We start from the raw sequence: 12,368 nt of genomic DNA, 5'->3' as shown, positions 1-12,368 counted from the left end.
CCTGTCCTAACGTCAGGGGCAACCAGGCCCTCTGCAACCAGCGCCCCCAAACCCAACTTTTCCCACCAAGCACAGTGTGGAGAAGTCAATTCGAGATTCCGTGAAGTGCACGAAGTCATTTCTATTTTCCCCCAGCATCACAGTTCTCCCTGTTTGGTGAGATTGTAAAATGATTGTAATATTTTCTCTTAACAGTGGATCGCAGCTCCAAGAGGAGGCAGGTGAAGCCTTTGGCCGCTTCTCTCCTGGAAGCTCTTGATTATGATAGTTCAGATGACAGTGATTTTAAAGTTGGAGATGCTTCAGGTAAATGTGTTCTTTCTCTCTCCCTTTCACAGCTTTCTGCCGTTCACTGCATTTTTAACTTTTTAATTTTTTTGAGACTTTTGATTAAAATGTTCATTTATTGTGCACACAAACCATTTATTTTGGTCATTTAATTTCTCACATTAACCTAAGATCCTCTCATTAGAACCTTCTATGGCTTCTGCTTCAGTCCAGATTTACTGAGATGATTAGCTGGTAGGGAGGAAGCCTTATTCAAAAAGGAGAAACATTTTTCCCATCCTATACCCTAAAATATATTTATGCTTATATATTCGAGTAAAGACTTGAGGTACCCCAGATGTAGAAGCGTATATTATGAGTAATATGGACCACAATATTCTTGAGCACTGTTACTCCCATATCAGCCTCCTTGGCACACTTAGGGGAGTTCTTTTTGTGCACGAGCTCTCTAACAATGAAGCCCAAGGAAACCTTGTGCTTTAAAACAGCAGGCACAGTGGCACGGTGCCTTGAGTGCTTGCTTGTTGTAGTTAGTGCTATGAAGAGATACTGAACTTGTATGTTCACGTCGTTTAAAAGCACAGATGGAGCATGACAGTTTTTCTTGGTGCATTTCTCTTCTGTGTACTTAATGTGTACTTAATATATTAAGTTTCAGTTACAGCAACCCGAGAAACAGAATGAAATAGGCTGTTATATCTGCAAAGCATCAGTGGACACGTGAACATTAAGACCTTTTTGTATTTCTCTCCCATTGATGAACATTTAGATAAAGTATAAGATAAAAGCCTTTCTGAGTTCAGCTCTTCTGAGGTTCTTATCTTGAAGCACTGGGAGCATACTCAGGGCCTTTCACAAGCTTTGCTGCTAGACCATACTTGCAGTCCCTCTGACATATTTTAATATCCCATCATGCACCAGCCCCTCTGACATGTCACTATCCCATCAGGCAGTCTGAGAGTTTGGAACATCTTGCTCCTTTTCTCCGACACACTCTCATCTCTCTCTTTAAAGGTGGTGAGAAGAGATGGAATTAGTTTGCATCAGCCAGGTACTGGTGGCACATGCCTTTAATCCTAGCAGTGGGGAGGAACTCTTCGAGTTGGAAGGCAGCCAGGGCTACAGAGTCAGACCTTGTCTTAGAAAACAAACAAAAAGTTCCTTTGTATTGTGTTACTCTTAACAGCATCAGCAGACAGTTTGCACTGTGATTTGCTATAGAATCTCATTTAACTTTATTATTTATAATAGCTCATGTAGGAGATACTCCTTCACAGTGATAGAGGAACTGAGTTTAAAGGACTGCTCATGAGGTTCTTCAGAAACTGATAGCCAGTGGGTCTGACTACGCTAAAAGTGGATTGATAGAATCTCAAATCAAAATGGCCTGGCAATTGTGGCACCTAATGAGTTCATGCCAGCAGTCAACACTTGATAAAATTACCTCGATTAACTGTTTTCTAACCTTCACTTTGCAGCTCTTTATCTCCTATGTAGTTGATTCACTGATGTTTGGTACTTTCAAAGAAAGAAAAAAAAAAGGAAAGGGAAAGGAGGTAAATGTCTTCTTCCTAGGGATGACTAACAGGAGTATTCTTTGCTGACAGGTAGTACTGGTGTATAGGTGAGATTTTAAAATGATAAGTTGTTTCCGTTTAAAAGATAGGAATCAATGAAACAAACCCCGATGTTTACATTCTGTAAATGTTCAAAAGTGGTTTGGTTTCAGTAAATCCTGGTTTGATAGTTTTATTTTTTTGTTTATTAGGGTGGAGTCATTCCCAGACATTTCTCTTTATGAGGGATGAAATAGTCCAGAGATAAATTTATAAGCTACCTGAAAAAGAGTGTATGGTATTAAGCCAAGCCAAGGTTCCAGAAGGGATGTTGAAGATGCTGAAGGGATGTTATATTTGGCTAATGTTTGATCCCTAAAAGAACTAAAAACTTCATACTATTTGTTGCCTCTTAACATATAATTCCCAGTTGTCTACTGCCCTGGCTCCTGTCGAGTATATGTGAGCTAAGATTTCAGGTCGTAAGTTTACTTTTGTAGCTTCTGCATGTTACTGTGAAAAAGAGCTAGTGGAAAATGATTTTATTTAAAATAATAGTCAATGGCAGGTGAGTCTTCTTTTTCTATTTGACTCAGATGTGTTAGTGTTCAGAGAGGAGATATTAATGTATGCTAGATCAGCACTATTTCCTCTCATAGTTGGTTGAGGACAATAAATAAATATGCCCTCAGTTAGGGCACAGTTTAAATTAAAATAATGAATTCCAGAAGAACCATATATAGAAATGTTAGGTGGAACCATATACAAGTGACTTATTTTTGTAGGTCTAAACCAGCCCAATATTGGAAATTATGTGGTTTAGCTTAGATAAATAGTTTATTTGATTTGTGCCTAGGGTTAGAGATGATTTTTTTTTTATCTAAATTGAATGCTTTTGAAGATGTGAGCAGTTAGTAATCTTATTAATAATATAAACTTGGGGTGTCCTGGCCTTTCTTCCTTTCTTTGCTGCATAACGCAAAGCAAGTTAACTAGATTTTGATGGGTTATTTAGTTAGTGTAGCCATTGTGCCTAGAAGTAATCTAGCTGGAAGAGTCAGGTTGAGGTGTTTGTAGTTCTTTTCGGTAGTTCTTTTTGGTTAACCTGATCAAATTATATTCATTAGCATTTCACTCAGTACTTTCCAAATGTTACAGTGAAATCACAAATAAGTCACTAGATTGCTATTATTAAATGATGGTTAAACAGGATATACATATATATCAATTCCATTGAGGAATGAGAGGAGGAGTGTGAACTAAGAATATTTAGAGAAAAACAATTTTGGTGAGGGAAACATTAAATGTTAAAGGTATGGAGATGCGGAAATGTTATTTCTATTTGGGGTAGAACATACCTAGAAAATAGTGAGAAGATGGAGATCTTATTCTAGATGTGGGATTCTCAGAATGCCTTGGTACTGTTGGCATTTTGTGTTGGCTAATTCTGTTGTAGAGGTTTGTTCTGTGTAGTATAGAGTTTATAGCATCTTTGTCTTGTACTTGATGCCTGTAGTGTTGTAGTGTCTTCCCTACATGTTGTACCTGCTGTGTGACTGCCAGTGTTTTTAGGAACTAGTGCATGCATGTCTTTTGAGGCAAGACTTGTCCTTATTAGAGAAGCTCTAGTTTAAATTTCCCCAGAATCTGTAACTTGAGTCAGTAGAGAATGAGTTGGGTTGAGTGATGGGCTTCAGAATCAGTTAAAGGTGACTTTAGGATAACTCAGGATTAACCAGAAGACTAGTGATGTCTGTCTTATTTACTATGCTTATTTATGGTGTTAATTCTTGTTGCTCTGTACCTATGAAAAGAATAAGGTTTATGGAATTGCTGGGCAGAGATTATATTTCATAGTTTTAAATCTCTAAATTGTACTGATTGTATTTATTTTTTATCATGAAGAAAAAATGAGCTTTGTTGTAATGATACTGATGACTGTTGATTATTGCATTCATATTATCTGAATATTGCCAAGGGATTTTAGAAAGTATATTGTTAATTCTGTAACTGAAAAGAAATTCCTCAACAGTTGAAATGAATGTTGCTTTGAGAGATCCTGATATGCTGTGTGCTTTGAAGGTTTTTTTGGTTTTGTCTTTTTAATTTGTAACTAAATTAGGAATAGGAGTTTAATTTTAAAGTTATTTTTATATGTTAAAAAATTTCATTGTAGATGTGGGATTAATTAACTCTGTTCTTATGCATAAGATAGATTTTCAGAATATATGGATAATTGACACTATTCATTTTCCTTTCTTTGCTTTTCTTCCTTCTCTTCTTTCCTTTCTTCCACATGAAATGTTAAGTTTGGAAGGCAGCATGGGGTAGTTTTTGACATCATGGAAATAGAAATGTTTTTTTCTTTTGCAGCCTTTAAAATTATAGCCAGTTGTGGACCTTGTTTTCTCATTGTAGTTATTCATCTGTAATTATGAATAAATATCTCTTCCTCACATGAATATATAGAATATGGTAGAATATGTACCAAAAAATGACTAATTATGAAAAAGTTATATTCCCAAGACCCTGGTCGTGTTGTTAGATTAGATTATGACTAAGATGTTACATTCTGTGACTAAAAAGTTGGGCTAGTATTTGTATTTGGAGAAGAATGTCATGTTCTTGTAATAATATATTGACAAGTTCAAAGGTAAAACAGTTGAACTTAACATTGCACTGTTTTGAGACATGGTTATAAAACAAAAACAAATCAAAGAATATTAGTTTACCTCTACATTTGACAATAATTGCATGAGTATTGACATCGAAAATAAAATCACAAAATCGGTGATATTTGTAAAGTTTCCCAGGTGTTACAAAGTTGGGCTCTCGTCAGGAATCTGTACTAGTGAGCTTTAGGTTTTTTATTGACTGATAGATTATTGTGTTAAAATAGCTTCTAGATGACTGATCTAGAAGACTAGAACCTTTCCTTCTTGTCTGCTGCTTAGCTTTCTTGATTTCAGTGTTGCTTGTGTTGTGATGTTCTTTAGTTACTGTGCACAAGGGCTTGCCTTTGAAGTATTTAGTGGAATCTGCTTATTTCTCAGACGACCATTATTTTAAAAATTGTAGAAATTATTGCTGATTTTAGTTAGGTCTGATTTTTCTTTGTAGGTTAGGTTTAATTATTATGAATGATTTAAAATTAAAATTTTCTTAATGATTTGTAGAACTCTTGAGCTGAAAACAAGTCACTTTGCTTTGAAATTATATTGAGTCCATACTCTTTAAATCCAAAAAGCTCAGAGAGCTACAGGAATTTCTTAACTTTGGCAGAGACTTGCTTAATATCAAAACCTATTTAAAATCAACTTAATTTGTGTCATATCTCATACTCTGTAAATACTTATACTTTATATTGTTGAACTATTGTATTTGATTATAGAATAGTACCTTATAGGCATAAAATGTGAAAATTTCCAAATTTAAGCACACATGCCTGGCTCCAGAGGTCTGAAACCTAAGGAATTGATTGGCTTGGGTAGTAGTGCACTTTTGCCCTGTGTAAGTTTGTTTAGAATATGTGTGGTTTTGTTTTTCTTCATAACACTATTGAATAAGCTGAGAGTCTTGAGATTGATAATAATTTCATTGAGTCATTCAAAGTCTGTTTTCATTTCTTACATGAGCTAACTAACACACAGGGTATTTGATTATTAGCTGTGTATTTGGGGCTTCTTAGGTGATTTAGATATACTAATTAATTTTTGAACCTTAAATTCCCAGTTAAATTTGCAGGTCAAAGAAAGTTAAATTCAAAGAAATTAAAATTGTATGGAAACAATAATACTTTATGCTATTTTAGTATTTCTATTTTCTTGATTATAGATGCAGACAATTCGTTTTTCTATAAATTTTACAGTTGGTATACAAATCCTTATCTCCCTCTTTTTTTTCCACTTCCATTTATGCTCCTGTCCAAATATTTCAAATTTTTATTTGTTGGCTTGTCTGAGACAAGATTAGAATAAAAATTGTGCTGGGTTGCTGTGGACTCTGCTGCCCTAGGTGGGGATGGAAACAGCTTGCTAATTATAAAGGCTTGCATGAGCTACTCAATAACCATAGCCTAGTTATTCAGTAGCAGGTAGCTGATCATTTTAGGATAGATTCATTTGTCAGCATTTTCCATTCAAGCGCATCTAGTAGCTGGAACTTAGAAAGTTAACATGACACATGATACGAGCAGTATCCTATTTATCAGGAAGACTGAAATCTTCTTTCATCTTCCATTGTTTTATGTGCCATTGGTATTGTCTATTTTTGCCTTTGTACTGATCAAACATCTGCTACAAGTTGACTATCATAGATCTTTGCTTGTTTTGATAGATAAAAAGTTTAATAGACAGTTTTACAGGACTAACATTGTTTTGCTTGAGATTTGATTCATTAGTTTAAGTATGCATATTATATGAAAGAAGGATGTAAAAGAATAATAAATTATTATGATTAAGTTACAGTCAAGTTCTCATTAAAACATACATTTAGAAAATAAATAATTATCTTTAGGTCACTATACTGCTATTAGCCATTTGATATAAATCAGTGGTACTATGTTTAAGGTATATTCTAACATACATTTCATTTCTCATCTTCATTAGTTCATCTTGGATTAAATCATATATCAACTTTGTTGACTTATTATTTAACGAGGTTGGGAATGTCTACCATCCTTTGCCTTAGATTTGTTTATATTGTTTTGCAAGTTATCCACAAGTTTTGGTGGTTTCATTTGTGTCAGTGTTGTGTGTGTGTGTGTATGTATATACATATGTGTGGTTTTTTTCTCATATTTTCAACAGATTCTGAAGGGAGTGGTAATGGAAGTGAAGACCCTTCAAAGGACAGTGGAGAAGGTTCCTGTAGTGATTCTGAGGAAAACATTTTAGAAGAAGAACTGAATGAAGATATTCAAGTAAAAGAAGAACAGCTTAAAAATTCTTCAGAGGAAATAATGCCATCAGACAAACAGTTAATTAAAATGGAAAAGAAGGAAGAAGAAGAAAATGGAGAAAGACCTAGAAAGAAAAAGGAGAAAGAGAAAGAAAAAGAAAGGGAGAAGGACAAAGAGAAAGCAACAGTATCTGATAGTGCAGCTGCTTCTGCTGCTGGCACCACACCAGCCACAAGCCCTCCTGCTGTCACCTCCCCTTCTGTCCCTACCACCACCACCACCACGGAGGAACAAGTCAGTGAGCCCAAGAAATGGAATCTTCGTCGGAACCGTCCCCTGTTGGACTTTGTATCCATGGAAGAACTGAATGATATGGATGACTATGACAGTGAGGATGATAATGACTGGAGACCTACTGTAGTAAAGAGAAAGGGGAGATCGGCATCTCACAAGGAGGGCAGTGATGGAGACAATGAGGATGATGAAGATGAGGGAAGTGGGAGTGAGGAAGATGAGAATGATGAGGGCAATGATGAAGAGCATAGCAGCCCTGCTAGCGAAGCAGGTGGCAAGAAGAAGAAGAGGAGTAAAGTTCTTAGCAGAAACAGTGCTGATGATGAGGAACTGACCAATGATAGCCTGACCCTATCTCAAAGCAAGAGTAATGAGGTAGAGCAACCCAATTTTTTTATCTGTCTGTCTGGGGAAAGGGAATTTTCTAAATCAGTACTTATTTTATTAAGTGGCATCCTTGAATTTTTATTTGGATGTAGGAGTGAATGAACACCCTGAATTTAACATTTATTCATTTGGTCAACAAACTTTTAACTATTCACTATTTGTCAACATTCTCCTGGATCTGTAGTCCATTCCCAAGGAAAGTATGTAGAGAGACATTTTTCTATCTGTAGACTTGGGAAATGAGTTTTCTATTCCCATTTCTATCTCCTTTCTGTTCATAGATGCTAACTGGCAGTGAGTGGATTAGGAAAGTGGAGGCTCTTTCTTCAAACATAGTTGTGAAATAAGGCTTTTGCATATATTAGAAGAAGGTAACAAAGCTCATTTTTGCTCTCTCAGACTTTAAGAGAGTTGTTTTAAAAGTTATCAGCTGTAGCAGTCATCAGTGTAGCTACCAATCTTTGGTTTATGTGTGTGACAGTAAAATATACTTTTTTTTCTCCTAACACATCCTTAATGAGCAAATTTTCTGCAAAGAAGTAAAAATAAAAGCAAACGTTTTGCCCCATAGAACAAACATTTCTATCCTGAAGCAACAGTAATGAGTCCTGCCATTGAAGTTCTTCTGCAAGTTAGGTTTGTCCATTGGTCCAGAGGCAACGTTCAAGACTTCAGTTAAACATACCTGTGTCTCTGTCTGTGTGCCTATGTGTTTTCCTTCCAAAAGAAAGATTGAGTTGATGTCTTACATGTAGATGTATGTTACATCACATGCAGAACTGTACTATGTCATTTCTGTTATTGTGTTTATGTCAACAAAATTTACTTCACCTTTTTTTTTTTTTTTACATATCATTGAGGTATCTTAAACTGGTAGATTCTCTTTATGCTTTATTTTTTCTTATTTTTTCTGCTTAGAGATTTTCAGAGTAGTAACTGTCTATTTTAATTAAGCTTATTATAGATTTTGTGGGCTTGTTTCTCTTAAATAATGTATAGCAAACTCTCAGGGATTCCATGCCAGCAGAGATGAATTAAAAGCTTATATTTATATGATAAGCACTGATTAATTCCTAGATTGCTCTTATTCCTATGAAGAATGTTGCCTGCTTTCAATGCTATCTTAATTCTTTTTTTTTTTTTGCTATCCTAATTCTTATCTTTAGGTAAAGGAAAATCATTTGAGGAGATAGTATGGCACTATTTAAGGTTGTAGCATGAACTGTAACATGCTGTCTTGGCATATTTATGGATATTTGTTAATATTTAGATTGGGCATTTGTTCAGTTTATTTTTTATAGCATTTAGCACTTATATCTGTTGACTGAGCTTACTTTTGGCAGCATATCTAATATTTCATGTTTAGGTTACTGTTCACAGAAGTAATTTAATAATAGAGAGCCTCTGAAGGAGACTCACGTTAATACACAGGGACACTTGTAAAGGTGTAGAACAGTATTTGTTATTTTTTAATAACCTCTACTTGATACTATTGCTTAATAGGCTAAGCTTTATAATACATTTTAAGATCACATATATGGGTTAGTGTCTTTTTCTTCTTCTAGTGAAAAAATTTAAATAGTCTGGTAAATAATGAGACCGTATTTAAGTGTCCTGAAGATATTTCTAGCATGAGATCCCAAAGTATTTCTTAGAAAAGTGCCCACATAGACTAACCTGTAGAAGGCTGATTTCTCTAGAGCAGCCTGTGTAAAACTTTGTTACAGTTTTATATCTATTTTAATTCCTTAATAATTTTCATGATTTTAATTATATTTAAATTATAAGATAAACTAAATATCAAATTTTACTTAAGAAATTAATGTTTAGATTATTACTTATGTTTAGATTTTCTATTTATATAGCTCTTGTATTTATAAGAAAGATGTTTAAAGTTTATTTTTGTTGCCTTATGGCTAATAGTTTTGTCAGTCTTTCTAGTTACCTATTTTAGGTAATAATAACAACTAAATATTCATTATAGTTAACAAGTTTGTTTCTGAAATTTTATATTTCTCTATTTTGCCTGTAGGTGTTGAGATTCCACTTTATAGTAGAGACAGCCCAAAGCATGGCTTTAGAAATATACACAAGAATATCATAGCTGGTAGCCTTTTCTTATTGCAATGTCAGGTATATTTACAGAGAAATGATGTAGATTGTCTATAGGGAAATGATGCTCTTGAACCATAACAATTTTCAGTTTCTTAGGAGAATTCACTGTTTTTGCTCAGGGCCCATTTATAACTCACACTCTTTGATGGCGTCACAATACCTAGAGGAGTGCTTCTAAAACATACTGGCTTTAGGATCCCTTTATTAAAACGTTATTGAAGACTTGGAATATTTACGTAGACTACATCTGTTGACGTTTACAATTTCAAGTTAATCTTAGATATTCTAAAAACAAAAACAACACAAAAGCAAAACCACCCTAAAGATCCAGAACCAGGCCAGGTGGCATGATGAGAATAGTCTTTACTGTGCGCTTTCTGCAAGACAGCTTCCTGAAACACACTTTCCTGCTCTAAAGTGGGTGGAGCACTTGATGAGTTACATTTTCTGTAAATTGGTGACTGTTGGCTTTTGCCTTTGGAGTTTGTAAATTAGTACAGTTTGGATAGCAGCCCTGCAGTATGGCTGTATTCTTTTCATCCTTCATTTGGAAACTTCTGAGTGTCACTAATACCATTTTGTTCACCCATTTCTCTCTGACTTAAGTTTTTCAAAGATGGATAGTGTAACATTTTCAGAAAACGGTTCTCAATTTCAAGACATTGAACCTAGAGTTGTAGTTGAAAATTTATGAATGGAAGAAATTCTCTCAGTAGAATTTCTAGTCTTGTTTTGTTAAGGAGGAAACATTTCTTTCTCATTGAGGATCTGTAGGAGAGTTTGGCTCTTGGAATACTGTTTTGATAACTACAACCTTATATTTTTGGCTTAGTATAAGAATTTGTCATATAAGGTTCTTTTATGCTTAATGATAGATGTCACTTGATCTTTGCAGTTAATATGTAAGGATTTTGGCAAAATTTATCAATATTTTAAGTAGGAAAATATTAACCCTTTCTCTTGAAAAGCCATCTGTGTTTCCATAGAGCAAGTATGTACAAGTAAATCAAGCACAGGATCAAATGAATACAAAGCATTCCCAGTTCTTGTTACACACTGCTGAAGATGTGTGTGTACGTGGGATGTCTGACTACTAGTTAGTTATCTCTTTGCACATTTTGTAGAAAAAATTTGCTGTAAGTCCTCTTCAAAACAGTTTTGGAATATTATACAAACATTTGAGAATCTTTTTTTTTTTTTTTTTTTTTTTTCGAGACAGGGTTTTTCTGTGTAGCCCTGGCTGTCCTGGCACTCACTTTGTAGACCAGGCTGGCCTCGAACTCAGAAATCCGCCTGCCTCTGCCTCCCGAGTGCTGGGATTAAAGGCGTGCACCACCACGCCCGGCACATTTGAGAATCTTAAGAGCTAAACTTTCAAATAAAACATTGATGAAGAACTACTGATCACATGTTTGGTATAGCATTTTTTTCTTATGTTTTAAAACTGGTACCATTTAAAATATAGTGAAATTGTCTCTATTGAATTTAAATACAACAGGTTCAATTTAGTCCTTTTCTATATATTTTATAAACATCTTATAGAATACATGACAAATGAACACAAAATATGTTTTAGAGTGCAGGGAGATCTCTAGACAATGTTTCATTTTTAGGCAACTGTATTTATTAATTTTTAGATTGGCATACAGGGCATTGGGGTTTGCCCGAGCATCTTCATACATTATACTTAGTTCTCAGTTGCTTCCCTGTACTCTGCCTGGCTCCCCTCCTCTCTTTAGATGTTCCCTTTTCTTCTCCATTTAGACCCTTTGCTTAGCTTTTACATATAAATATATTTCCCTGTGTAATCTCACCTCCTGTAAGTTCTTTTCTTTAAGATTAACTTTAAATTCCAAGGAAAAAATGAAATAATCATTGAATTATTACTGTAGTGCCTTCTTTTTTTCTAATTTTGAGATGTTTTCTTTTGCCATCTATAACTTACTTATCTAATTTCTATTTTTGTGTAAAGCTTCATTAATTTTTTGTTAAAGGTTTTAGCCTAGTTTCCTTTGAAAAATGACACATACCTTCAGAAATATGGTAAAAAATTCATAGGAAACTGGACTCTATTATTTTGATTATAAATGTGCTTAAATGACACTTAAACAGTAATGCATATCTGCTCTATTAACAGACACTAAGATTATGTTTTAAAAACTTTGATTTAGGTTTTTCCATTGAACCATTGTGGCCCCCTGTTATGGAACACTGTGGGGCTGCAGTTCCCCCTTCCTGGCAGTACAGTTGGGACAAGCGTCTCTGGATCAGAGGATCCTAACCAGAAGTCACTGCTGTTTTCTTATTCCCAGGCACTAGAGCACAGTACATGTTGAGAGAATTGGCATAGATAGCTTAGTCATTGTTCTTCTGCATAAAACCAGAAAACAGAGAAAATTCCATTTCTCCCCTTGGCAGAGGGGAAAAGCCATGGCTCATGCACAGAAGTGACAGATCACTGATGTAGTTTCTACTGCAAGAAATTCAGTTTTTTCCCATTCACAGGTTTAATCGTATAATTCTCATATTTTTCTCTCTTAAGCCATTTTCTAAGGCTTAGATGTAATTCTGTCATACAGATGTTGACAGTCCATTAACACACGTAGCACAGGTAGCCTCTTAATTATCAGACTCTGGGCCGGGCATGGTAGCTCACACCTTTAATCCCAGCACTCAGGAGGCAGAGGCAGGCGGATTTCTGAGTTCGAGGCCAGCATGGTCTACAAAGTGAGTTCCAGGACAGCCAGGGCTACACAGAGAAACCCTGTCTCAAAAACAAAACAAACAAACAAACAAAAATCAGACTGTGTTTCACTAGGTCATTTCCT

At 35.0% G+C, this 12,368-nt stretch overlaps 1 protein-coding gene across 6 annotated transcripts in view; it reads left to right on the top strand.

Moving 5' to 3' along the window:
- Phf14 (PHD finger protein 14) overlaps positions 1–12,368 on the top strand; it is a 169,834-nt gene that overhangs the window by 20,538 nt on the left and 136,928 nt on the right. For 5 of the 6 annotated variants that reach the window (XM_029478629.2, XM_085840820.1, XM_021165026.3 and 2 more), the window contains exons 2-3: positions 196–306; positions 6,653–7,413. In XM_029478629.2, coding sequence (XP_029334489.2) covers positions 196–306; positions 6,653–7,413 — 872 coding nt within the window. The remainder of the gene's footprint in view (positions 1–195; positions 307–6,652; positions 7,414–12,368) is intronic. The other variant, XM_029478631.2, reaches the window with a different exon arrangement.

The sequence above is a fragment of the Mus caroli genome, unplaced genomic scaffold (genome assembly GCF_978045245.1).
Source record: "Mus caroli unplaced genomic scaffold, Mus_caroli_1 scaffold_7, whole genome shotgun sequence".
NCBI classification, from domain to species: Eukaryota; Metazoa; Chordata; class Mammalia; order Rodentia; family Muridae; genus Mus; species Mus caroli.
Note: the sequence above shows the minus strand (reverse complement) of the source record. Positions and strands in the feature narration are given on the sequence as shown.